General features: G+C 46.8%; 1 protein-coding gene across 2 annotated transcripts in view; it reads left to right on the forward strand.

Annotated features, from left to right (window-relative positions):
* The window catches only part of fam219aa (family with sequence similarity 219 member Aa), an 89,077-nt gene that overhangs the window by 49,281 nt on the left and 16,823 nt on the right, over window positions 1-22,973 (forward strand). For both annotated transcript variants that reach the window (XM_038790654.1, XM_038790655.1), the window contains exon 3: window positions 14,890-14,992. In XM_038790654.1, coding sequence (XP_038646582.1) covers window positions 14,890-14,992 — 103 coding nt within the window. The remainder of the gene's footprint in view (window positions 1-14,889; window positions 14,993-22,973) is intronic.

Below are 22,973 nucleotides of genomic sequence, written 5' to 3' on the forward strand. Positions count from 1 at the left end.
CATTTCTTCAGCCAGAGAGTGGTGGGCCTGTGGAATTCATTGCCGCGGAGTGCAGTGGAGGCCGGGACGCTAAATGGCTTCAAGGCAGAGATAGATAAATTCTTGATGTCGCGAGGAATTAAGGGCTACGGGGAGAATGCTGGTAGGTGGAGTTGAAATGCCCATCAGCCATGATTGAATGGCGGAGTGGACTCGGTGGGCCGAATGGCCTTACTTCCACTCCTGTGTCTTATGGTCTTATGGTCTTATCAAGGAAGAAATAGCAAGGAATTTGTCCCATTGGGCAGACGCAGCATGGGTTCATAAAGGGCAGGTCGTGCCTAACTAATTTAGTGGAATGTTTTGAGGACATTACCAGTGCGGTAGATAACAGAGAGCCAATGGATGTGGTATTTCTGGATTTCCAGAAAGCCTTTGACAAGGTGCCACACAAAAGGTTGCTGCATAAGATAAAGATGGCATGGCATTAAGGGTAAAGTAGTAGCATGGATAGAGGATTGGTTAATTAATAGAAAGCAAAGAGTGGGGATTAATGGGTGTTTCTCTGGTTGGCAATCAGTAGCTAGTGATGTCCCTCAGGGATCAGTGTTGGGCCCACAATTGTTCACAATTTACATAGATGATTTGGAGTTGGGGACCAAGGGCAATGTGTCCAAGTTTGCAGACGACACTAAGATGAGTGGTAAAGCGAAAAGTGCAGAGGATACCGGAAGTCTGCAGAGGGATTTGGATAGGTTAAGTGAACGGGCTAGGGTCTGGCAGATGGAATACAATGTTGACAAATGTGAGGTTATCCATTTTGGTAGGAATAACAGCAAACGAGATTATTATTTAAATGATAAAATATTAAAACATGCTGCTGTGCAGAGACCTGGGTGTGCTAGTGCAGGAGTCGCAAAAAGTTGGTTTACAGGTGCAACAGGTGATTAAGAAGGCAAATGGAATTTTGTCCTTCATTGCCAGAGGAATGGAGTTTAAGACTAGGGAGGTTATGCTGCAATTGTATAAGGTGTTAGTGAGGCCACACCTGGAGTATTGTGTTCAGTTTTGGTCTCCTTACTTGAGAAAGGACGTACTGGCACTGGAGGGTGTGCAGAGGAGATTCACTAGGTTAATCCCAGACCTGAATGGGTTAGATTACGAGGAGAGGTTGAGTAGACTGTGACTGTACTCGTTGGAATTTAGAAGGATGAGGGGGGATCTTATAGAAACATATAAAATTATGAAGGGAATAGATTGGATAGATGCGGGCAGGTTGTTTCCACTGGCAGTTGAAAGCAGAACCTGCCATAGCCTCATTTCTATCAGTCACTGGCATGTTATTTGTGTCTTCCACTGTGAAGACTGACCCAAAAGATAGCCTCAAAATAAGGGGAAGTAGATTTAGGACTGAGTTTAGGAGGAACTTCTTCACCCAAAGGGTTGTGAATCTATGGAATTCCTTGCCCAGTGAAGCAGTTGCGGCTCCTTCATTAAATGTTTTTAAGATAAACATGGATAGTATTTTGAAGAATAAAGGGATTAAGGGTTATGGTGTTCAGACCGGAAAGTGGAGCTGAGTCCACAAAAGATTAGCCATGATCTCATTGAATGGCGGAACAGGCTCGAGGGGCCAGATGGCCTACTCCTGCTCCTAGTTCTTATGTTCTGACACCCTGCAGTATGATCTGTGACTGCAGGCTACTGGTCCATATAAAAATCATGATTTTGTTGCTTAACTGCAGAGATCCAGGGCCACTTGCTGTGACCTCATCAAATTCAAACAGTGCAACATAATTACAGTATAATAGTTGCTAATGATTTGACTGCTCTTTGAAGTTATTTATGTTTATCACTAATTTGCATTGTCATATTCTAAGCAAGAAGTTATTTTAAAATGGTAAAAGGCTTGAGTGAGATAAATTAGTTGTTTAGAGGTAGAATTATGGAGGAATTCGCAGCAGCCGTATGTGTGCAATGTAGTAATGAACAGCAAAAGAATTTGAAGGCAGCTGCATTCTAGCTCTGGGGCAAGGATCAGCAAATTTGAGTTGACATTTAAAATCATTAATTCTGTTATTTTTCTGTGACATTATTATGTATTGAGTTTCAGCTGTAGCTTCGTTGGTGACACACTCGCCTCTGAATCACAAGGTTTTAGTCTCAGTCCAGGGCTTGAGCTCAGAAATCAAGGCTGACACTCCCATGAGTTCTGCAGTGTTGGAGGTGCCGTCTTTCAAATTAAAGTTAAACCAATACCCCATCTGCCTTCTCAGGTGGAGGGTTAGTTGCCTAGTGTCCTGCCCAATATTTATCCCTCAATCAACATCACAAAATACAGATTATCTGATGATGACCACCTTCCTCTTTGTGGAAAATTGCTGGCACAAAATAGCTGTTGTGTTTTCTGCACTGCAACAGTAGCAATTCTTCAACTTCAAAGTGCTTTGAGATGACCGGTGGCCATGAAAAGCGCTATAAGGGACTGGTGGTTGTGAAAAATCTTATTTTCTTTATTTTAAATAGCAAAATGTGTGTCATCGAGGAAGAAGAGGAGTGCGTTGATTGGAGCATGAGAGTTTTGTTACTATATTGATTGAGGAGAAAGGTACAAATGCTACAAGACTAATGAGACTCTGCCTTTTGTCTCCCTCCCTCTGGGCTTGAGTTTGCACTCTGCTGGGATGGGAGGTAGGTGGGCATTAAAAATAGCAGTGCTGGTCTGTATGCCAATTCCCTGGCTTTATCCCGCCTATTTTTACAGATGAAATGTGGACTGGGACAACAGCCTACCCATCTGCATATGACCGGGGGGCAGTGGTGTGCAGAGGTCTGGTGATGTCCAGGGCAAATCTTGATTGTATGCCCCAAAGACTCAAGTATAAGGCCTAAAATACTGAGAAATATTATGAGAAAGGAAAACATTGTGAATATATAAACATGAAATAAACGCTTTATTCGATTTTAATATAAATCAATCAAATTTATTAAGTTATTTTCCCCAAATGATACCTCCTGTCACAAAACACCTGAACTACTTCACTTTTTACATCAGCTGTGAGAAATTCTTTTTCAATGCTTATTAAAGCCAGGTTGGTCAGTCGCTCCTGTGACATAGAAGACCTCAGATATGTTTTTATTAATTTCAGTTTTGAAAATGACCTTTCACAGCTTGCGACCGAAAATGCGATTGTAAGCAGTAATCTGTATGAAACACACAGCGTCGGAAAGACATCCCTCCCATACTGCAGTAAAGACTCCAGAGCATCTTTAGGATCAGGGGGAACTCTATTCCCTCCAGCTCGAAGGAGCATCACAAAATCAATAATTTTGTCATATAACTGAATTGCAACCACATCATTGTCATAATAATTTGCAACGTCTGAACATTCCTTTTTTAATTTCTCTCTTTCTTGTTCATCTTCAATCACTCCTGAATTCAAGTTCAGAAGAAAAGAAAATCGGTCACTGAGTCTTTGAAGACGGACACTGCGGTCTTCAATTTCAGTTTTTAATCTGTTCACAATCTCTACCATTACTCTATTCATTTCTTCTTGTGCCGTCAGTCCACTATCTCTTGCTGACTCTCCAGGCATTATTCTTCTTCTCCTTGTTCGTGCAATTAGTATTCCCCAATTTTGACAATATTCATTGGCTAAATCTATTGCATTGTGGATAATTTCGTCATTCTTCAAATTCAAGATATGAATAAGTCCTCTCAGATCACAAGAAGCTTCATGGAACCCCATTTTCGGATCCTGCAAACGTTTTGAGACTTTATCCACTGATGATAAAACTGAGTACCAAAAATTTAATAAAGCTATAAACGGGAACTGTTGAATAGAGTTCAGTAGCGATCCTGCATCAGATTCAGTTTCCCTTGAAAATTCTCCTTCCAGTGGGTGTTGAAGGCTTGCAATAACGTTGTCACACTCTTCGTGGATTACTTGCACATCATCATGGCTGGAACTCCATCTTGTGTCACACTGTCTTTTCACAGTCCGAGTGACAAATGATTTTAACACTGCCCAACGAGAAGTAGATGAAGAAAAAAAAAGTAGAGTTTTTCTAGAATGCCAAAAAATGTAACAACAACAGGTTGCACCTCACTTGCATGGACACAGGACAAATTGAGGTTGTGTGTTTTTTGTTGAACGCCTCCTCTCACTCCAGCCATAACTGCTGCGTTATCATATGCTTGACCACGACAGTCATTCATGGAAATTTTGTCTTCTTCCAATTTTTCCTGAATTTTATTTACCAGGCTGACTGCATCTTTCTTGTTGACTTGAAAAAATCCCAGAAATGTCTCCTTTATTTCTACTTTTCTGTTTTCATCAATATGAACGTAACACAGAATTTCAGAAACCTGATCTTCATGGGCAATATCTGGAGTTGAATCCAGCATTATGCTAAAATATTTTGCGTCCTTAATTTCGGAAATTATATTTTTCTTGACAGTTTCACCAAGGAGATTGATTATTTAGTTTTTAATTCTGTTGGACAAGTAGGTGACACTTTTTGGTTTCTCTTTCCCTCTCTGCAAGTGTTTTGCTAAGATGTCATCATATTTGGCCAAAAGTCTGATTGTTGCTAGAAAGTTTCCTGTATTTTCACTGACTGTCTCCCCTGGCTCTGATAACCCAGATATTCCTTCGCCTCGATATCCACGATAGGCCAGATTCTGTTTTGCCAGAAAGGATATAACCTCGACAATCCGTTCAGTTATAGCTTTCCATCTTTTCTTTTCAGCAGACATTTGCTGTTGAAGTTCAGCATCTATCGTAGTTGAATGATGGAGCCGAACTACAAGGTTCAGGTATTCCCTCATGTGAGCTCTATGAGAAGGGCTTTTCTCATGGTCAGGTATTGTTGGATTTAATTTTTTCCAAGTGGAGAAACCGTCTTCCTTTCCAAAGTTTGACACAGACAACAAATGCTCCTTTGAAAACAAAAAGCAAACAAAACAGTAGCATGCTTTCCGATATGGAGAGTATAACAACCATTTTCTCTCCACAATTTCTCCGTTTGTGGAAACTTTATCAAACCACTGTTTGGAAAATGATCTCCCATCCTTCTCAGCAAATGGACCACTTTTATTCTGATATCTTTCAGGGCCATGTTGTAATATTGTCATCTTCAAATGATCTGGAATCGGTTGCTTCAAACAGCCAAAATCGCTTCTTTGCAAAAATATGCAAATATCTTCTTTATTTTCTTCACATGGATCATCATCCTGACAACGAGACTGAGGAGAGAGAGAGAGTATTATGTTCTGACCGAGCTGAATCCGTATCAGAAAATCCTTCTCTGCACCCACATCATCTTTTACTTCTCCAGGTTCTCCTACTTCTTCTTTACTTCTTTTTATCCATGCATCTAATGCCCCTCTTTGATGGGACTCTTCTTCGACTCTGGCCCTCTTTTTTTTCCTGTTCTGTGCTCCACTCCGTTGTACACGAAATACTCGTAACATTTCATTTTCTATCTCAAAAACCGTAAGACGCATGAGAAAATGGGAAGAAAATGGTAAACAATCGGTCAGTTGCAGACGGATAAACCATATTTCATTTTTTTGTTCTTTCGTATCAAATTATTTCACACTGATTCTCCACTGATAATTTTGTGCAATTTATATCATAGACTTGCAAATTAGTGGTATCTGTATTTGAACATTAGCATGTTAAGGAATAAATGTCTCCTATTCCGAGATTAAATGCCATAGCAGTCCTCTGATCATCCAGGCTTCACTCTTACTACGTCCCACGTAAATATTTCATTAAATATCGCCAAAAAACCTATTGAAAACGTAGTTGCACCCGTTCTAGAGCTATTCACTGACCTGAGTAGGTAAAAGAACTAATCTAGATGCACAAAAAACAGAAGAAAAGACAAGTTATGACTCGAGGAAACGCAGGAACGAACAGCCACGTCTGCTTGTTGTTTTTGATGGTTGCACCACGTACATCATGCACATGCGTGTGGGGGGATGGGGAGAAGCACCATTTTCTCTAGACAGAAAGGGTACACCATGTTAAAGGAATAAAGGGCTAACAACTGCCTCTGCAGTGCGGTGAGCCTCCAAAAATTGATTTATCACCGCTGAAATTTTAAAATTACTATCTTATTTCCTTCCCTGGGGCAGCATGGTGGCCTAGTGGTTAGCACAACCGCCTCACGGAACTGAGGTCCCAGGTTCGATCCCGGCTCTGGGTCACTGTCCGTGTGGAATTTGTGCAGAGTAGGTGGATTGGCCACGCTAAATTGCCCCTTAATTGAAAAAAATAATTGGGTAATCTAGATTTTTTAAAAAAATTATTTCCTTCTCTGATTGGATGCCCCCATCAAATGGATGCCCAGGGCCAATGCACCATTGCCCCCCCCCCCTCTGCACGCCACTGTGGGGGGGGGGGGAGGGAGAAGAGAGTGATGGTTGGGGGGGGGGGGGGAAGAGAGAGAGAGATGGGTGTGGAGAGGGAGAGAGAGACACGAGTTGGGAGAGGGAGCGAGGGAAGAGGGGGAGAGATGGGTGGGGAGAAAGGGGGAGAGAGCAAGACATGAGTGGGCGGAGGGTGCGAGAGCGACGGGTGGAGAGAGACGAGTTGGGAGAGAGGGAGAGGCGGGTACAGATGGAGAGAGCGGGGGCCGGGGTGAGAGGGAGGCGGGGGGGGACGCCCGGGGTGAGAGGGAGGCGGGGGGGGACCGGGGTGAGAGGGAGGCGGGGGGGGACCGGGGTGAGAGGGAGGCGGGGGGGGACCGGGGTGAGAGGGAGGCGGGGTGAGAGGGAGACGGGGACCGGGGTGAGAGGGAGACGGGGGGGGGGGGGGGGGGGGGGGGGGACCGGGGTGAGAGGGAGACGGGGGGAGGGGGGGGACCGGGGTGAGAGGGAGGACGGGGGGGGGGGGGGGGGGGGGGGGGGGGGAGGGAGACGGGGGGGGGGGGGGGGACCGGGGTGAGAGGGAGACGGGGGGGGGGGGGAACGGGGTGAGAGGGAGACGGGGGGGGGGGGGGACCGGGGTGAGAGGGAGACGGGGGGGGGGGGGGGGGACCGGGGTGAGAGGGAGACGGGGGGGGACCGGGGTGAGAGGGAGACGGGGGGGGGGGGGGGGGGACCGGGGTGAGAGGGAGACGGGGGGGGGGGGGGACCGGGGTGAGAGGGAGACGGGGGGGGGGGGGACCGGGGTGAGAGGGAGACGGGGGGGGGGGGGGGGGGGGACCGGGGTGAGAGGGAGACGGGGGGGGGGGGGGGGGGGGGGGGACCGGGGTGAGAGGGAGACGGGGGGGGGGGGGGGGACGGGGTGAGAGGGAGACGGGGGGGGGGGGGGGGGACCGGGGTGAGAGGGAGACGGGGGGGGGGGGGGGGACCGGGGTGAGAGGGAGACGGGGGGGGGGGGGGGGACCGGGGTGAGAGGGAGGCGGGGGGGGGGGGGGACCGGGGTGAGAGGGAGACGGGGGTGAGAGGGCGGGGGGGGGGGGGGGGGGGGACAGGGGGGGGGGGGGGGGGGGGGGGGACCGCCGGGGGGGGGGGGGGGGGACCGCCGGGGGGGGGGGGGGGGGACCACCGGGGGGGGGGACCACCGGGTGTGAGTGTGGGGGGGGGGGGGGGCACCGGGGTGAGTGTGGGGGGGGGGGGGAGCACCGGGGTGAGTGTGGGGGGGGGGGGGGAGACGGCACCGGGGTGAGTGTGGGGGGGGGGGGGGGGGGAACCGGGGGTGAGTGTGTGGGGGGGGGGGGACCCGGGGTGAGTGTGGGGGGGGGGGGGGGACCCGGGGTGAGTGTGGGGGGGGGGGGACCCGGGGTGAGTGTGGGGGGGGGGGGACCCGGGGTGAGTGTGGGGGGGGGGGACTGGGGTGAGTGTGGGGGGAGAGGGACGGGACCGGGGTGAGTTGGGGGACGGGACCGGGGTGGGGGGGGGGGGGGACCGGGGTGAGTGTGGGGGGGGGGGACCGGGGTGAGTGTGGGGGGGGGGGACCGGGGTGAGTGTGGGGCGGGGGGGGGGGGGAGAGGGACGGGACCGGGGTGAGTGGGGGGACGGGACCGGGTGAGTGTGGGGGGGGGGGGGGGGGGGGGACGGGACCGGGGTGAGTGTGGGGGGGGGGGACGGGACGGGACCGGGGTGAGTGTGGGGGGGGGGGGGACGGACGGGACCGGGGTGAGTGTGGGGGGGGGGGGGACGGACGGGACCGGGGGTGAGTGTGGGGGGGGGGGGGACTGGACCGGGGTGAGTGTGGGGGGGGGGGACGGGACCGGGGTGAGTGTGGGGGGGGGGGACGGGACGGGACCGGGGTGAGTGTGGGGGGGGGGGGGACGGACGGGACCGGGGTGAGTGTGGGGGGGGGGGGACTGGACGGGGTGAGTGTGGGGGGGGGGAACGGGACCGGGGTGAGTGTGGGGGGGGCCGGGTGAGAGGGAGGTGGGGGGGGGGGCCGGGTGAGAGGGAGGCGGGGGGGGGCGGGGTGAGGGGGAGGCGAGGGGGGGGGACCGGGGTGAGGGGGAGGCGAGGGGGGGGGACCGGGGTGAGAGGGAGGCGAGGGGGGGGGGGGACCGGGGTGAGAGGGAGGCGAGGGGGGGGGGACCGGGGTGAGAGGGAGGCGGGGGGACCGGGGTGAGAGGGAGGCAGGGGGACCGGGGTGAGAGGGAGGCGAGGGGGGGGACCGGGGTGAGAGGGAGGCGAGGGGGGGGACCGGGGTGAGAGGGAGGCGAGGGGGGGGACCGGGGTGAGAGGGAGGCGGGGGGACCGGGGTGAGGGGGGGACCGGGGTGAGAGGGAGGCGGGGGGACCGGGGTGAGGGGGGGGACCGGGGTGAGGGGGGGGACCGGTGTGAGAGGGAGGCAGGAGGGGGGGGACCGGGGTGAGAGGGAGGCGGGGGGGGGGGTGGACCGGGGTGAGGGGGGGGGACCGGTGTGAGAGGGAGGCAGGAGGGAGGGGACCGGGCCGGGGGGGGGCCCGGGGTGAGAGGGAGGCGGGGATCGGCCCGGGGTGAGGGAGGTGGCGGGGGGGGACCGGGGTGAGAGGGAGGCGGGGGGGGGGGACCGGGGTGAGAGGGAGGCGGGGGGGGACCGGGGTGAGAGGGAGGGGGGGGGGACCGGGGTGAGAGGGAGGGGGGTGGGACCGGGGTGAGAGGGAGGGGGGGGACCGGGGTGAGAGGAAGGCGGGGGGGGGGGGTTGGTGAGAGGGGGGGGGGGGGGGGGGGGGGGGGTCGGGACCGGGGTGAGAGGGAGGCGGGGGGGGGGGGGGTGTGGATGGACCGGGGTGAGGGGGAGGCGGGGGGGCGGACCGGGGTGAGAGGAAGGAGGGAGCCAGGGTGAGAGGGGGCTGGTTTAGCACACTGGGCTAAATCACTGGCTTTTAAAGCAGACCAAGGCAAGCCAGCAGCACGGTTCAATTCCCGTACCAGCCTCCCCGAACAGACGCCGGAATGTGGTGACGAGGGACTTTTCACAGTAACTTCATTTGAAGCCTACTTGAGATAATAAGCGATTTTCATTCATTTATTTCAATTTCATTCCATTCGGGAGGCAGGGGCCAGGAAGGCAGGGGCTGGAGTGAGAGGGAGGCAGCTTGCGGGGTTGGGGGGGAGGGGAGGGGAGGGGGTTGGGGCGCGAATGGAGGAGAGAGACCTTTTCACATTAATTGGCCACTCCCGGAAAATCTCACAATGAGTGACTGGTTCCCAAACGTCAGGCTTCAGATCCATATTTCAACCTGATGACTGGTTCAGAAGCCCACCGGGGAAAAGCAGCCTTTTGTGTCACCAGACCATGGTGTCTCCTGGCCAGGGGTTCTCTTCGCATCCCTCCTCCTGACTCTCCCACTCAGTACATGTTGCCACACAGATACTTTCACCTGCCCTTCTCCCTTGCCCAACTGCCTGCCTTCTGCTTTCTTGTGGGTTGTCAGCCCAGTTTCACAAGATAAAGTCTTGAATGGGACTGAACTCCATGCTGACAGTGGACATTCTTGTTTCACCCTGCTAAACCAATGCTGTGTGTATGAATTTGGAGTTCTCGTGAGCGTCCGCTGTAGTTACTTCATTGATTGTATAATTTAAATCTGATGACTACTTTTGCCTGAATTCCAAACAAAATTATCAAGTGTAAATAAAATTGCCTTTGCCATTCTCTCCCACATTTCAAACAAAAGCATTTGTTAAATAGAGTAACCTGACAGCCCCAATTACTTCCGTGGCTTTGAAAATACAAATGCACATGCCGGAGACCAGAATTATAATCATGCAACTCTGGAGTACTTTTGAAGAGTGAGTTTTCCTCACCACCTCAGTCAAGATGCTGAGAGCAAACTCACATTAACGCAATGGTATCTCTGAGGTGATGTGAGGATAATTCCGGCTTCATAACAGTCAGGCAAGTGCTTGTGAAAATAGACAGTTCCTTTGAAGCATAATTACTTTCCTGCCACAAAATAAGTAGCGTATGAGGAATTAAAATTCTATAAATTGATTCTCTTTTTTCAAGGATGAATGCAAATTCAATCCAAATTGGGGGTCCCTGTGGTCAGAACATGTTGGGCTGCTTTAATAATTGGCAAATCAATAAGTTAATGCTATGGTGTTCAATTAAAGCTCGTAATCATAAAGGACTGGGGATGTTTAATACCTTATTACTGTAGTGCATGTCTCTGCAGTGAGTGATTAATCAAAATGTGAAAGCAAAAAAAAAAATTGCTTTGTGAAATGTCTAGTTCTAATACAGATATAATTTACTCCACAAAGATGATGTACCATACACCTAGGGTGGGTGAGTTTCTTTGAGTTGATAGCCCTTTGAGTGAGTGTTGACCATCATTAGTGGTATCAAAGCAACACATGAGAGGGCTGAGTAAAGAATTCAGTAATCAGTCTTACTGCAACTAACCTTTTTCTTTGTTTAAATTGGCTTCACTATTTTGCATTTACCTGGTAGAATCATAATACCAACATCAGTTTTACTACATAGGTTTGATCAACTTCCAGATTCATTGTGAACATAAAAATGCAGCAATATTTTGAAAAATGAATTTTAGAATTTAAAGCTACTAACTGTGGGGCATCGATAAGGGTTTAGAGGGAGTGCAATGACTAGGATGGTAGGAATCAAAAGTTGCTTTGGTTCTTTGGAGGGCATTTTTGTCCCTTTACCAGGTCAGATATTTTTTTTACAGGATGGGGCTTATTGGAAAGCCAACTGGTTAGTATAACAGGTAAATTTAACTGCAAATACATTAGTGAAGCTCCCACAAATTTTAGTCCTTGCATTCGTTTTTGCTCAGAACTCCACAGAACAAGGTTGAAGAATGAATGAATTAGCTAGTATTCTGAATCTGACCACACTAAACCCACAACATTGAACCTCGGTTGCTTTTGCAAAAGATTCATGTCACTATCATTTATTTGTCAATTTCTCAGTTTTAATACTTTATACGTTTGCTTTGTATTAATGTAGCTAAAAGCTAAAAAAGTTGTAGTTAGTCTGCAGATTGTGTAAATACAGGCTAGCCCCCATACTGATGTGAATTTGACCTGTGCTTAAGCTAACCCAGCCCAGCACTTAATTTCCTATGAATCATAGAATTTACAGTGCAGGTGTAGGCCATTCGGCCTATCGATTCTGTACCAGCCCTTGGAAAGAGCACATTACTTAAGCCCACGCCTCCACCCCCCATCCCCATAACCCAGTAACCGCACCTAATCATTTTGTCACTAAGGGGCAATTTAGCGTGGCCAATCCACCTAACCCGCACATCTTTGGACTGTATGCTTAGAACTCAACAGTTTTCATTGGTTGTCAGCTATTAACGAATAAAAACACTTTTAATTCAGGTTAGAGTATGCCAATCACCTTTGGGTATATCACAAGATACAGATAAATGTAGTTGAATTGAAATAAAAACGTAGCACTGTCAATGCCGCGGGTTCACCCACAGCAAACTGCAGGTAATATCTAAATGCTAACCAAATTGCTTTCATATTTCTTTCTTGCACCCCTAATATTTAAAACAAACTGTTTAAACTGATGTAACAGTGGACTGTTTAAAAATCAATGATTTTTGCACCTAGCAGGTGCCATTATTTTTTTCTGAGTAATAGTGAGGATACAAGTCAAGTTAAACCAATAAATTTGTATCCAATTTAATTGGGAGGAGCATGGGCCTTTAGCTTCTCGCACTTTGCAGTGTGTTTAGTAATGCAAAGCTCCCAGGAGTGGTGCAAGCCAGTTACATCTGAATTTCTGTATTTTTGTCATGTGATTGATGGTCCATGTGAGGCAGCTGTGTCGGTGCGAGGCAGCTGTGCCGGTGCAATAGAGCGATTAGGAGCAAGACGTGTGGGGTCTTTACCAGACTCCAGAACATTTTTGGTTAAATATCAGTGCCAGGGCATGGCAATACAGATATGGTTGAGGAACTGGATGTGGATCTTTCCACTCAACTATTTTTTTCTATCCCAAATTATTTGACTGGATGCAAATAATGTTTATTGCTTGAGAAGTTAACTCTGTCAATACATACAGAAAAACTTAACTTTAATGAACAGCAAAGAATATATATGATAGAGAAATAACCTCAGAGCATGTAACCAAACCCACCAATATGTGGCAACCACAAGTAAAATGGGAAGAGGTGAAATAAGTAGATGGCAGCATCTCTACAAACTGACTTGTAGACACTCCATGTAGTGCCATTTAACATTACAAGAGCTACAGCATTTTCAGGGAAATGGAGACGATACTTAGAGAAATCAATAAATGATTCACAGCCAGGAGATTGCAGCAGTCTGTCTGCTTATTGATTTTGGAACATTATTAAATTGTGTTGATTCTCAAAGTCTTGTTTCAGGAATAATTGGATATGAGTTTCAAGGAAATTGTCACTGCTGTCACATGACAGGTGTGAAGGATAACCAAAGTCGTATTTTTTAATTTTGCAATTGACAGTGGATTTTCTGGAACAGATTGTTGTGGTACTGACTACCAAACTAGATAAGTATAAATTCCAGGTTTTGCAATAAAATAGATAATTAAATACTCTATGGTTTCTGTTCTATAACTATTAGAATGTGATCTGTGAAAATCGTCTGGCAAGGCTCAATCAGTGGACTTGTAAATGTTGATTAATATTAGGAAGTATGCTTGCCTATCATTTAGTGATCTATTTGCAAGTCAACCCACATTGAGGATGTGGGGAAATGAGCTGAATAGTAACTAACTGTGTATTTTCTTGTACCCTGATAATTTCCCCAAGCATTTGAACTTTCTGCGTAACTGCTGTTTGATTTGAGCTGTTCTTGGTTAAATGACGTAAAACATTACAAAATGTATCCATTAATTGCAGTGAATTTACTTTGATGCCTAATGTGGCAGTAAATTTGCACATCTAGCCTCAGCAACAGCGAATTAATGAAAACAAATGTAAAATTGTATTAATGGGAAAGGATTGGTTGGAGCAATGTTAAAACAGATCAGTTATTCACTCGTACTTTCTTCCAGCATTCTACTGCTCTTTTTCAATCAAGTCACTCTTCTAAATTCCAATGGAAACAAGCCCAGTCTGTCCAACCTATCCCCATGAGACAATGCGCTCATTCCAGGTGCCAACCCAGTCAACTTCGCTCCAATACATTTGCATCTTTCCTTCAATAAGGTGACTAATACTGCCGTATTCACAATGTGGTCTCACCAGTGCCCTGTTTAACTGAAGCATAGCATCCTTACTTTTATTTTCAATTCCTCGTGTGATAAAGGATAGCATTCCATTAGCTGTCTTAATTACTTGCTGTACCTGCATGTTTTTGACTCATGCACTAGAACACCTAGACCCCTCTGCACCTTGGAATTCTGCAACAGATCTCAGGTTAAGCAATACTCTGCTTTTCTTATTCTTCCTGCCAAAGTGAACAACTTCACATTTTCCCACAATACTGCATCTGCCAGATTGTTGCCACTCATTTAATCTATCTATATACATTTGCAACCTCCTTACGCCCTCTTCACAAAAAACTGTGATATCTTTTTGTATCATCTGAAAATTTAGCTACCAGGCTTCACTCCCCTCATTTAAATCATTGATATAAACAGTAAACGGTAGAGGTCCCAGCATAAACCCCTGTGATACTCCACCTGCCACATCCTGACAACCCGAAAAAGAACCATGCATACTGTCTTCTGTCAGCCAGCCAATCATCTATCAATGCGAATGTGTTGTCCCCTACACCATGAGCTTTTGTTTTCTGTAATAGCTTTTAATTTGACACCTTATTTGTCTTCTGGAAATACAAGTACAGCATTTCTACAGGCTCCCCTTTATCCACAGCGCATATTATTCCTTCAAAGAACTCAACCATGATTTCCCTTTCATAAGCTATCCTGACTTCATTATTATCTTTAGTTTCTCTAAAGGCCCAACTATAACATCCTTAATGATCAATTCTAATACCTTCCCCACGACAGATGTCAAGCTAACTTGCCTATAGTTTCCAGTTTACTGCTTCTCTACCTTTTTGAGTAGAAGAGCTATATTTTCCAATCTGATGGGACCTTTCCAGAATTTCGTGAATTTTGGAAAATTAACACTGACTAATCTACTACCTCATTAATCCCCCCCTTTTAATGCCCGAGAGTGAAGACCATCAGGACCAGAGTCTAGTCAGCCCACAGCTCCCATCAGTTTGTTGTAATTTTGCCAAGTTTCTCTGCCCCCACCCACCCCCTCTTGATTTACACCTGTTACTCAAATGAATTTGTATCCTCTATAGTGAAGACAGAAAAAAATTTGTTGATATCATCCGCCATTTCCTTATTATCTACTAACTTCCCATTCTCACTTTCTAGAGGCCAAACACTAATCTTACTTGCTCTTTTCCTTCTTTTATAATAAATACATCGAGGGAATAATACTTAATTTGACTGTTTACAGAGAAGCAACGAGAACTAGCCAGGAAGGGGTCCTTGAAGAATGGCACTGTTGGAAGCCCTGTTAATCAGCAGCCAAAAAAGAACAACGTGATGGCAAGGACAAGGTACAGATATTACATTTATTTAATTCTTGAATGGTTTGTAAATATCCCACATAGATCCACATAGATCCTATGCTGACCTTTTATGGTTCCATAGACTCAGTAATCCTACAATCTGATCCCAGAACCAATGGCCATTTCATTAAATATATGCGAAGAATGGGATGTGGATAAGAAAAATTACTTGGACTAATATACTTTTAAAGAATTCACTGCGTCTAAGCAATTGTCCTGGTGAAGGCACCTTTTCTTGGGATGTACAAGAGTCCTATTCCAAGCAACTAATTTGTATAGCTTCAACCTTCATAGCGCCTGGCGTGTGGGTGGGGGCAAAAGAGTTGGGGCAGAAGTCAGGAGAGAGTTTCCAAGCAGCGTGTCTGAAGGCTATTCTCCCAAGATAGGGTGGAAGTGAGGGCTTAAGTGGGTCGGTGCAGACTCGATGGGCCGAATGCACTCCTTCTGCACAGTATGTTCTATGTCTATGTTTAACTTCACACTTTTCCACATTGTGTTCCATCTGTCACTTCTCTGCCATCCTCCTAGCTTGTCCAAGTCCTGCAGCCTCCCTGTTTCCTCAATGCTACGATTCCCTCTTCATATCTTTGTAAAGCAACATAAACAAGTGAATAATATCATTAAGTAATTATTTAAAGCATGTTAAGGATGGCAAAACAGATGATGTGTCAAGGCTGCGGCATATGGGAGCTCCTGGATAACATTGTGATCCAGTTCAGTCAAGTTTGCAGTAAGTGATTGCGGCTTGAGGAAATTGGGATCAGAGTCATTGTGTTGGGGCTGAGTTGCAGACTCTGCAACACATCAGTGAGGGGGGAAGGTTCCCTGGATATTTTCCACCAGGAGGTAGTCACACTACTTGGGTCTTCTGATTTGGGCAGGGACAGGACGGTGTGACGGCAAGTAAGGGGACCCAGAGTGCAGGAGTGTGAGCCTCTGCAGTTATCCAATAGGCTTGACATTCTGTCAGCTTGTTTGGATGAGAGTGTGGGCTGCAGGGTGGGTGAGCAAACTTACTTTGGCACTGTGGTACAGGAAGCCAATCCAGTGGGGGCAGCAAAATAAATGGAATGGTAATAAGGGGCAGTACAGTATAGTGAGGGGAATTGACACTGTTGGCTGCAGCAAGGAGTGAGAGTCCAGATGGCTGTGTTGCCTGCCTGGTGCCAGGGTTTGGGACATAGAATCCCTACATTGCAGAAGGAGACCATTCGGTCCATCGAGTCTGCACTGGCCTTTGCTCTGATAGAGCACCCTACCTAGGCCCAATCCCCTACTCTTAGCCCCATAACCCCAACTAACGTTTGGGCAATTTAGCATGGCCAGTTCATCGAACCTGCACACACGGTAACATTGTGGATAGCACAATGGCTTCACAGCTCCAGGGTCCCAGGTTCGATTCCGGCTTGGGTCACTGTCTGTGCGGAGTCTGCACATCCTCCCCGTGTGTGCGTGGGTTTCCTCCGGGTGCTCCAGTTTCCTCCCACAGTCCAAAGATGTGCTGGTTAGGTGGATTGGCCATGATAAATTGCCCTTAGTGTCCAAAATTGCCCTTAGTGTTGGGTGGGGTTACTGGGTTATTGGGATAGGGTGGAGGTGTTGACCTTGGGTAGGGTGCTCTTTCCAAGAGCCGGTGCAGACTCGATGGGCCGAATGGCCTCCTGCACACTAGATTCTATGATCTATGATCTTTAGTCTGGGGGAGGAAACCACAGCACCTAGAGGAAACCCACTGAGAGAACGTGCAAACTCCACACAGACAGTCATCCGAGGTTAGAATTGAACCTGGCACAAAGGCAACAGTGCTAGCTACCATGCTGCCTCAGGGCTAGAGAGAAACTTGCAGTGGGAGGGGGAGAATCCAGTTGCCGGAGGTTCTGCCGAGAGAACATGAGAATCTAGGCATTAAATTGAAAGGCAGACTTCAAAGGTTATAATCTCTGGATTATTACCTGAGCCCTGTGCAAATTGGCATAGGGTACATAAAATTAAAAAATGAATAAGATGCTTAGCAACTGTTGTGGGAGAAGTGGGTTCTGGTTTAAGGCCATAAAAAATAGGAACAGGAATAGACAGTTCTCCCCTTGAGCCTGTTCTGCCACTCAATAGGATCATGGCTGATCTGACATTCGACTAGTACAGTCCACTTTCTTGCCCTTTCCTGTAATCCTTGATTCCCTTACTGGTCAAGAATCTATCTCGGCCTTAAATATACACCGTAAGAAGTCTTACAACATCAGGTTAAAGTCCAACAGGTTTGTTTGGCACTGGGCGGGATTTTCCCAGCCCTGGGCCAGATCTGAGAATCCCCACGAACAGGCCACGCCGCCCCAACGCCGGCACTCGATTATCCGCAGAGCGGAGAATTAGCGACATTGACGCGGCGCAGGTCACGGCAGGCCTACCAATTCTCCGGCCGGATGGGCCGAGCGGCCATACGAAAAGAGTCGAGTTCCGCCGGCGCCGTTCTAACCTGCTCTGGGCCAGCTTGGCGTGTAAGGGTCGAGTGGCGGCCTTTGGGGGGGCGGGTCCGACCCCAATGGGGGCCTCCGATCGGGGCCCACCGGTCGGCAGGCCGGCCTCTGTGGCTGGGGTCTCCTTGCCTACGCTCTGGCCCCTGGAGTCCTGTGCCATGTTGCGTCGGGGCCAGCACGTTGGAGGCGACTGCGTTTACGACTGCGTGGACACTCTGCCGCGGGATTGCCTCCCACTAGCTTTCGGAGGCTAAGAGGGGTGCTGAAAGGGGCACATAAAAAAATTAGAATGTGTTAATGGCAGAACAAAGGAAACTGGTAACGGGGTACAGATGGCCCGGGAGGGGTGACAATGGTGTGGGAAAAACAGATCAATGGAAGAAATAATAAATTGATGGGAATAAAAATGGGGTGAAGTTGGAGGAGAGAGTTCACAATCTGAAGTTGTTAGAACTCAAGTCCGGAAGGCGGTAACGTGCCAAATCGGAAGATGTGTTTTTCCTGGAACCAGTGTTCTTGCAAGCTACATAATTAGGAAAGTAGAGAGAGTTTTAAACTAAATAGAGGGGCAAGCGATCAAATGTGGTATGTCAAAGAATAGAATAGAGACAAAGTAGGAGAAGAAAATAGTAAAATGGAAAATGAGGGTTGGAGAATGAAGGAAGGGGACAGGACGAAAAACCTAAGAATGCACAAAGGATCAAGACCGGATGGTGCAAAGATAACGGACAAAACTAAAGTGTATCTGATTGACACAACTCCTGGTGCAGTCTCACCATTGCCTTGTACAGTTGCAGCAACACTTCCCTACTTTTGTACTCTCTTCCTTTAGGTATAAAGGTCAAAATTCCATTTGCCTTCCTTATTACCTGCTGTACCCGAATACTAGTTTTCTGCGATTGATACACGCGGACACCCAGATACCTCTGCACTCGGGTACTGAGTTGCCTTGCTGTTTTTCTGACCAAAATGGATAACCTCAGACTTATCTGCGTTAAACTCCCATCTGCCAAATTTTGGCCCTCTCACTTATCCATTTGTATCTCATTGCAACTTAGTGTCATCTGCAAATTTGGCTACTATACCTTCTATCCCTACATTTATGTCATTAATATATTGTAAATAGTTGGGACTCGATAGCCGAATCCTGTTGTGCCCCATTTGTTAGATCTTGCCAACCAGAAAAAACACCTATTATCCCGACTCTTTCACCTTCTGTCAGTTAGCCAGTCTTCTGTTCAAGATAATAAATTACCGTAATCCCATGTGATATTGCCTCGTGTATTAATCTTTTATGCAACACCTTATCAAATGCCTTCTGGAAGTCCAGATATACTACATCCATAGGATGCCCATTATCCACTGGCTTGTTGTATCTTCGAAAAACTCTAGTAAATTAGTCAATAAACATTTTTTACTCGTAAACCACGCTGACTGATCGCTTGCATTTTGACTTTCTAAATGATTCTAACAATTTCCCAATAATAGATGTTAAACTATATAGTTTCCCACTTTCTGCTACCCTCCCTTTTTGAATATGGGCATTACATTAGAATTTTTCCAATCCACTGGAATCTTCCCCGCATCCAGGGAATTTTGCAATATTATAACCAATGGATCCACTATCTCTACGCCACTTCCTATAAGACCCCAGGATGTAGGCTACCAGGCTCTGGAAACTTGTCTGTCTTTGACCCGAATAGTTTGTTTAATATTTTTTCCTTATTGGTGATGAGTGTTCTGAGTTCCTCCCTTTCTATTGCCTCTGCGTTACCTTTTAATATTAGGATGATACTAGTGCCCTCCACAGTGAAAATTGAGGCAAAATTCTGATTTGCGGTTCTGCCGTTTCTGTGTTCCCCACTATTAACTCCCTGGTCTCATCCTCCAGGGCCCAACATTAATTTGATCTACTCTCTTCCCTTTTACATACTTATAGAAACTTTTGCTTTCCATATATTTTGCAATAGTTTTCTTTCAACATTTACTTTTGCTCTTTTTATTACTTTTTTAGTAACCCCGTGTTAATCTTTAAAGGTTTCCCAATCTTCCAGCCTGCCACTGACCTTTGCAATATGGTATGCCTTACTTTTTGTCTGTATGTTATCTTTAGCTTCCTTGCATGGCCATGAATGTTTTTCTCCCCTCTTAGAATCTTTCTTCCTCTCTGGAATATACTTTAGTTGGGAGGAATTGAATATCATCTTATGCAACTGTGTCAACTGTTGTACCTTTTAGTCTTCCTGCCCAGTCCACTAGGGCCAAATCTGCCATCCTGCCAACCTAATTATCTTTGATTAAGTTCAGCATGTTAGTGTGGGACTCTAGTTTCTCGCCCTCAAACTGAATTTATTATGCTATGATCACTCTTACTTAGAGGATTCTTAACTATGTGGTAATTAATTAATCCTCCCCTCATTGCACAATACCAAATACAGAATAGACTGCCCCCTGGTTGGTTCCACAACACATTGCTCCACAACACAATCACTTTATGTTCAATGAACTCTCTCTCAAGGCTACCCTTGTCAATTTGATTAATTCAGTCTGTATGCATACTGAAATCACTCATGCTTATTGTTATACCTTTCTTACATGCTTCCAATATTTCCTGTGCCCCACTGCGGAACTACTTTGGGCATCTCTAGGTTACTCCAGCCAGGGACCACTTTTCCTTGCTATTTCTTACTTTTACCCAGACTGAATCGATGCCTTGTTCTCCAGTGCGTGTATCATTTCTCACTACAGCACTGATCCCTTCCTTTACCTTTCTGTCTGTCGATCCTTCCAAAATACTAAATACCCTTGGATATTCAACTCCCAGACCTGGTCTCCTTGTAACCTTGTCTCAATAATCTCCACTAAATCATCCTCCTTTTTCTCTATTTGTGCTGTTAACTCATCAATTTTGTTCTAAATGCTTTGTGCGTTCAGGCACAAAGCCTTTAAGTTTGTTCTATTATTAAATTTCCCTACTCTTGTCTGATTCCTTGGTGCAATATGCCGTTCACACGTTCTGTCCCTTCTATTTATTTTCTGGTAACAAACCAATTCATCAACCTGCTCTCCTACCTTCTCGGTTAACTTTGATTTTCTAATTTTCCAAACAGCTGAACACCTTTCCCCCCTTCCTCCTACTATTTAGTTCAAAGCCCTAGCTACAGCCCTAGTTAAGCGATTCACCAGGACTCCGATCCCAGCATGATTCAGGTGAAGACCATCCCATTGGAACAGTTCCCTCCTTTCCCAGTACTGAGTGCTACCGGAACAGCTCCCTCCTTCACAGCACTGGTGCTAATGTCCCATGATAAGGTGCCACATCAAAGGTTATTGTGGAAAGTAAAAGCTCATGGTGTAGGGGTAACATATTAACCTGGATAGAAGATTGGCTGGCTGGCAGAAAACAGCCTATGCATAAATGGGTCTTTAATTGGCGAATGTGACGAAGAGAGTCCTGCAGGGGTGTGTGCTGGATCCTCAACTGTGCAATTTACACCTATGACTTGGATGAGGGGAGCGAAGGCATGATAGTTAAATTTGCAGGTGGCACAAATATAGGTAGGAATGTATGTTGCAAAGAAGAAACTGGGATGGATCTAGATAGTTTCAGTGAGTGGGCAAATATCTGGCAGCTGGAGTATTATATGGGAAAATATGGTCATTCACTTTGGCAGAAAGAGTTAAAAAGCAAAGTATTATTTAAACAGAATGACTAGAATTCTGAGGTGCAGAGGGATCTAGGTGTTCTCTTGCATGAGTCATAAGTTAGCATGCAGGTGGAGCATGTAATCCAAGTGAATGGGATGCTATCCTTTATTCCAAGAGCAATTTAACATCAAAGTCAGGATGTTGTGCTTCAGTTATGCAGGGCATTGGTGGGAAGCATCTCGAATACTTTGTAGTTTTGGCCTCTTTAGTTAAAGGAGGAGGCAGGCGGGTTAGAGGTGGTTCAAAGGATGTTTGCTTGCTTGGTAGCTGAAATGAGCAGGATTTTTTATGAGGATACGTTGGACATGGCTGGGTTTGTTTCCAGAGTGAGAGGTGACTTGATCAAAGGATACAAGATCCTAAATGGTCTTGACAAGATGAACGTGAAATGGATATTTCTTGTGAGTGAATCTAGAACGAGGGGACACCGTTTTAAAATTAGCGCAAAGATGAGGAGAAATCTTTTGAGAGTTCTGCCTTCCGATCACTGCCTCAGAAGGCAGTGGAAGAACGGAATATTGTTAAGGGAGAGGTAAGTAGATTCTTGTTAGGCAGGGGAATCAAAGGTTATTTGGGGTAAATCAGAATGTGGAACTCAACACTAGATCAGCCACGATTTTATTGAATGGCGGAGCAGCTCTTTGGATCGAATGGCCTATTCCTATTTTGTGTGTACATATGTACTTTCCTGAATCCACATGGGGAAGAATTTATCATACCCACTATTGAACTGAAAAATCTGCTGGGCCGTTTATTATATTCTTAATTAGTGTCACAAGTAGGCTTATATTAACTCTGCAATGAAGTGACTGAAAATCTTCTAGTCACCACACTAATGTCCCATGATAAGGTGCCACATCAAAGGTTATTGTGGAAAGTAAAAGCTCATGGTGTAGGGGTAACATATTAACCTGGATAGAAGATTGGCTGGCTGGCAGAAAACAGCCTATGCATAAATGGGTCTTTAATTGGCGAATGTGACGAAGAGACTCCTGCAGGGGTGTGTGCTGGATCCTCAACTGTGCAATTTACACCTATGACTTGGTGTGTGCCTGTTTGGGTACACTGGGGGAGAATTCAGAATGTCCAATTTGCCTAACAAGCACTTTTTGGGACATGGGGGAGGAAACCGGAGCACCTGCAGGAAACGCACGCAGACTGGGCGAGAACATGCAGACAGTGACCCAAGCGAGGAGTCTAAGGGTCAGCCAAGAAGCAGAGTCCAGTAATGTTGTGGAGTTGGAAATAGGTGATCATTGTGAAGGCATTAATATGTGGTCAGATTCTTAAAATTCAGTCAAAAATGACTTGGTCGATGGACTTGTTTGGTCTCATACAGTTGCCAAAGAGAGGGATGGATTGGACAGCTAGGAAATGGAGTTTGTGGGAATCAAAGACAATGACTTTAGAATTTCTAATATTTAATTGGAGGAAATTCCTGTCCAACCAGTACTGGATGTCAGACCATTGATTTAGCAAGGTGGGAGAGCTGAGAGGTGGTGGTGATGAAATACAGCTTCTGTACATTTGAAAATTAATACTTGTTGCTGAGAGGCAGTGTTGATAAGAAATAGTAAAGGACTAAGGATGTATCCTTGGGGGGACACCAGAGGTAAATGTGTGGGTGTCGGACGGGAGCCAATGCAAATGGTACCCTCATCAAAAATAATGTTCCAAGCAGCTGAATTACGATGTTGATCAACCCAGTCAAAGATTGCAGACATGACAAGAAGGACTAGGTGGAATAGTTTACTTTTTCAAAGTCATGTAGGATGTCATTTAGCTTG

This window comes from Scyliorhinus canicula, chromosome 3, assembly GCF_902713615.1.
Source record: "Scyliorhinus canicula chromosome 3, sScyCan1.1, whole genome shotgun sequence".
NCBI lineage: Eukaryota > Metazoa > Chordata > Chondrichthyes > Carcharhiniformes > Scyliorhinidae > Scyliorhinus > Scyliorhinus canicula.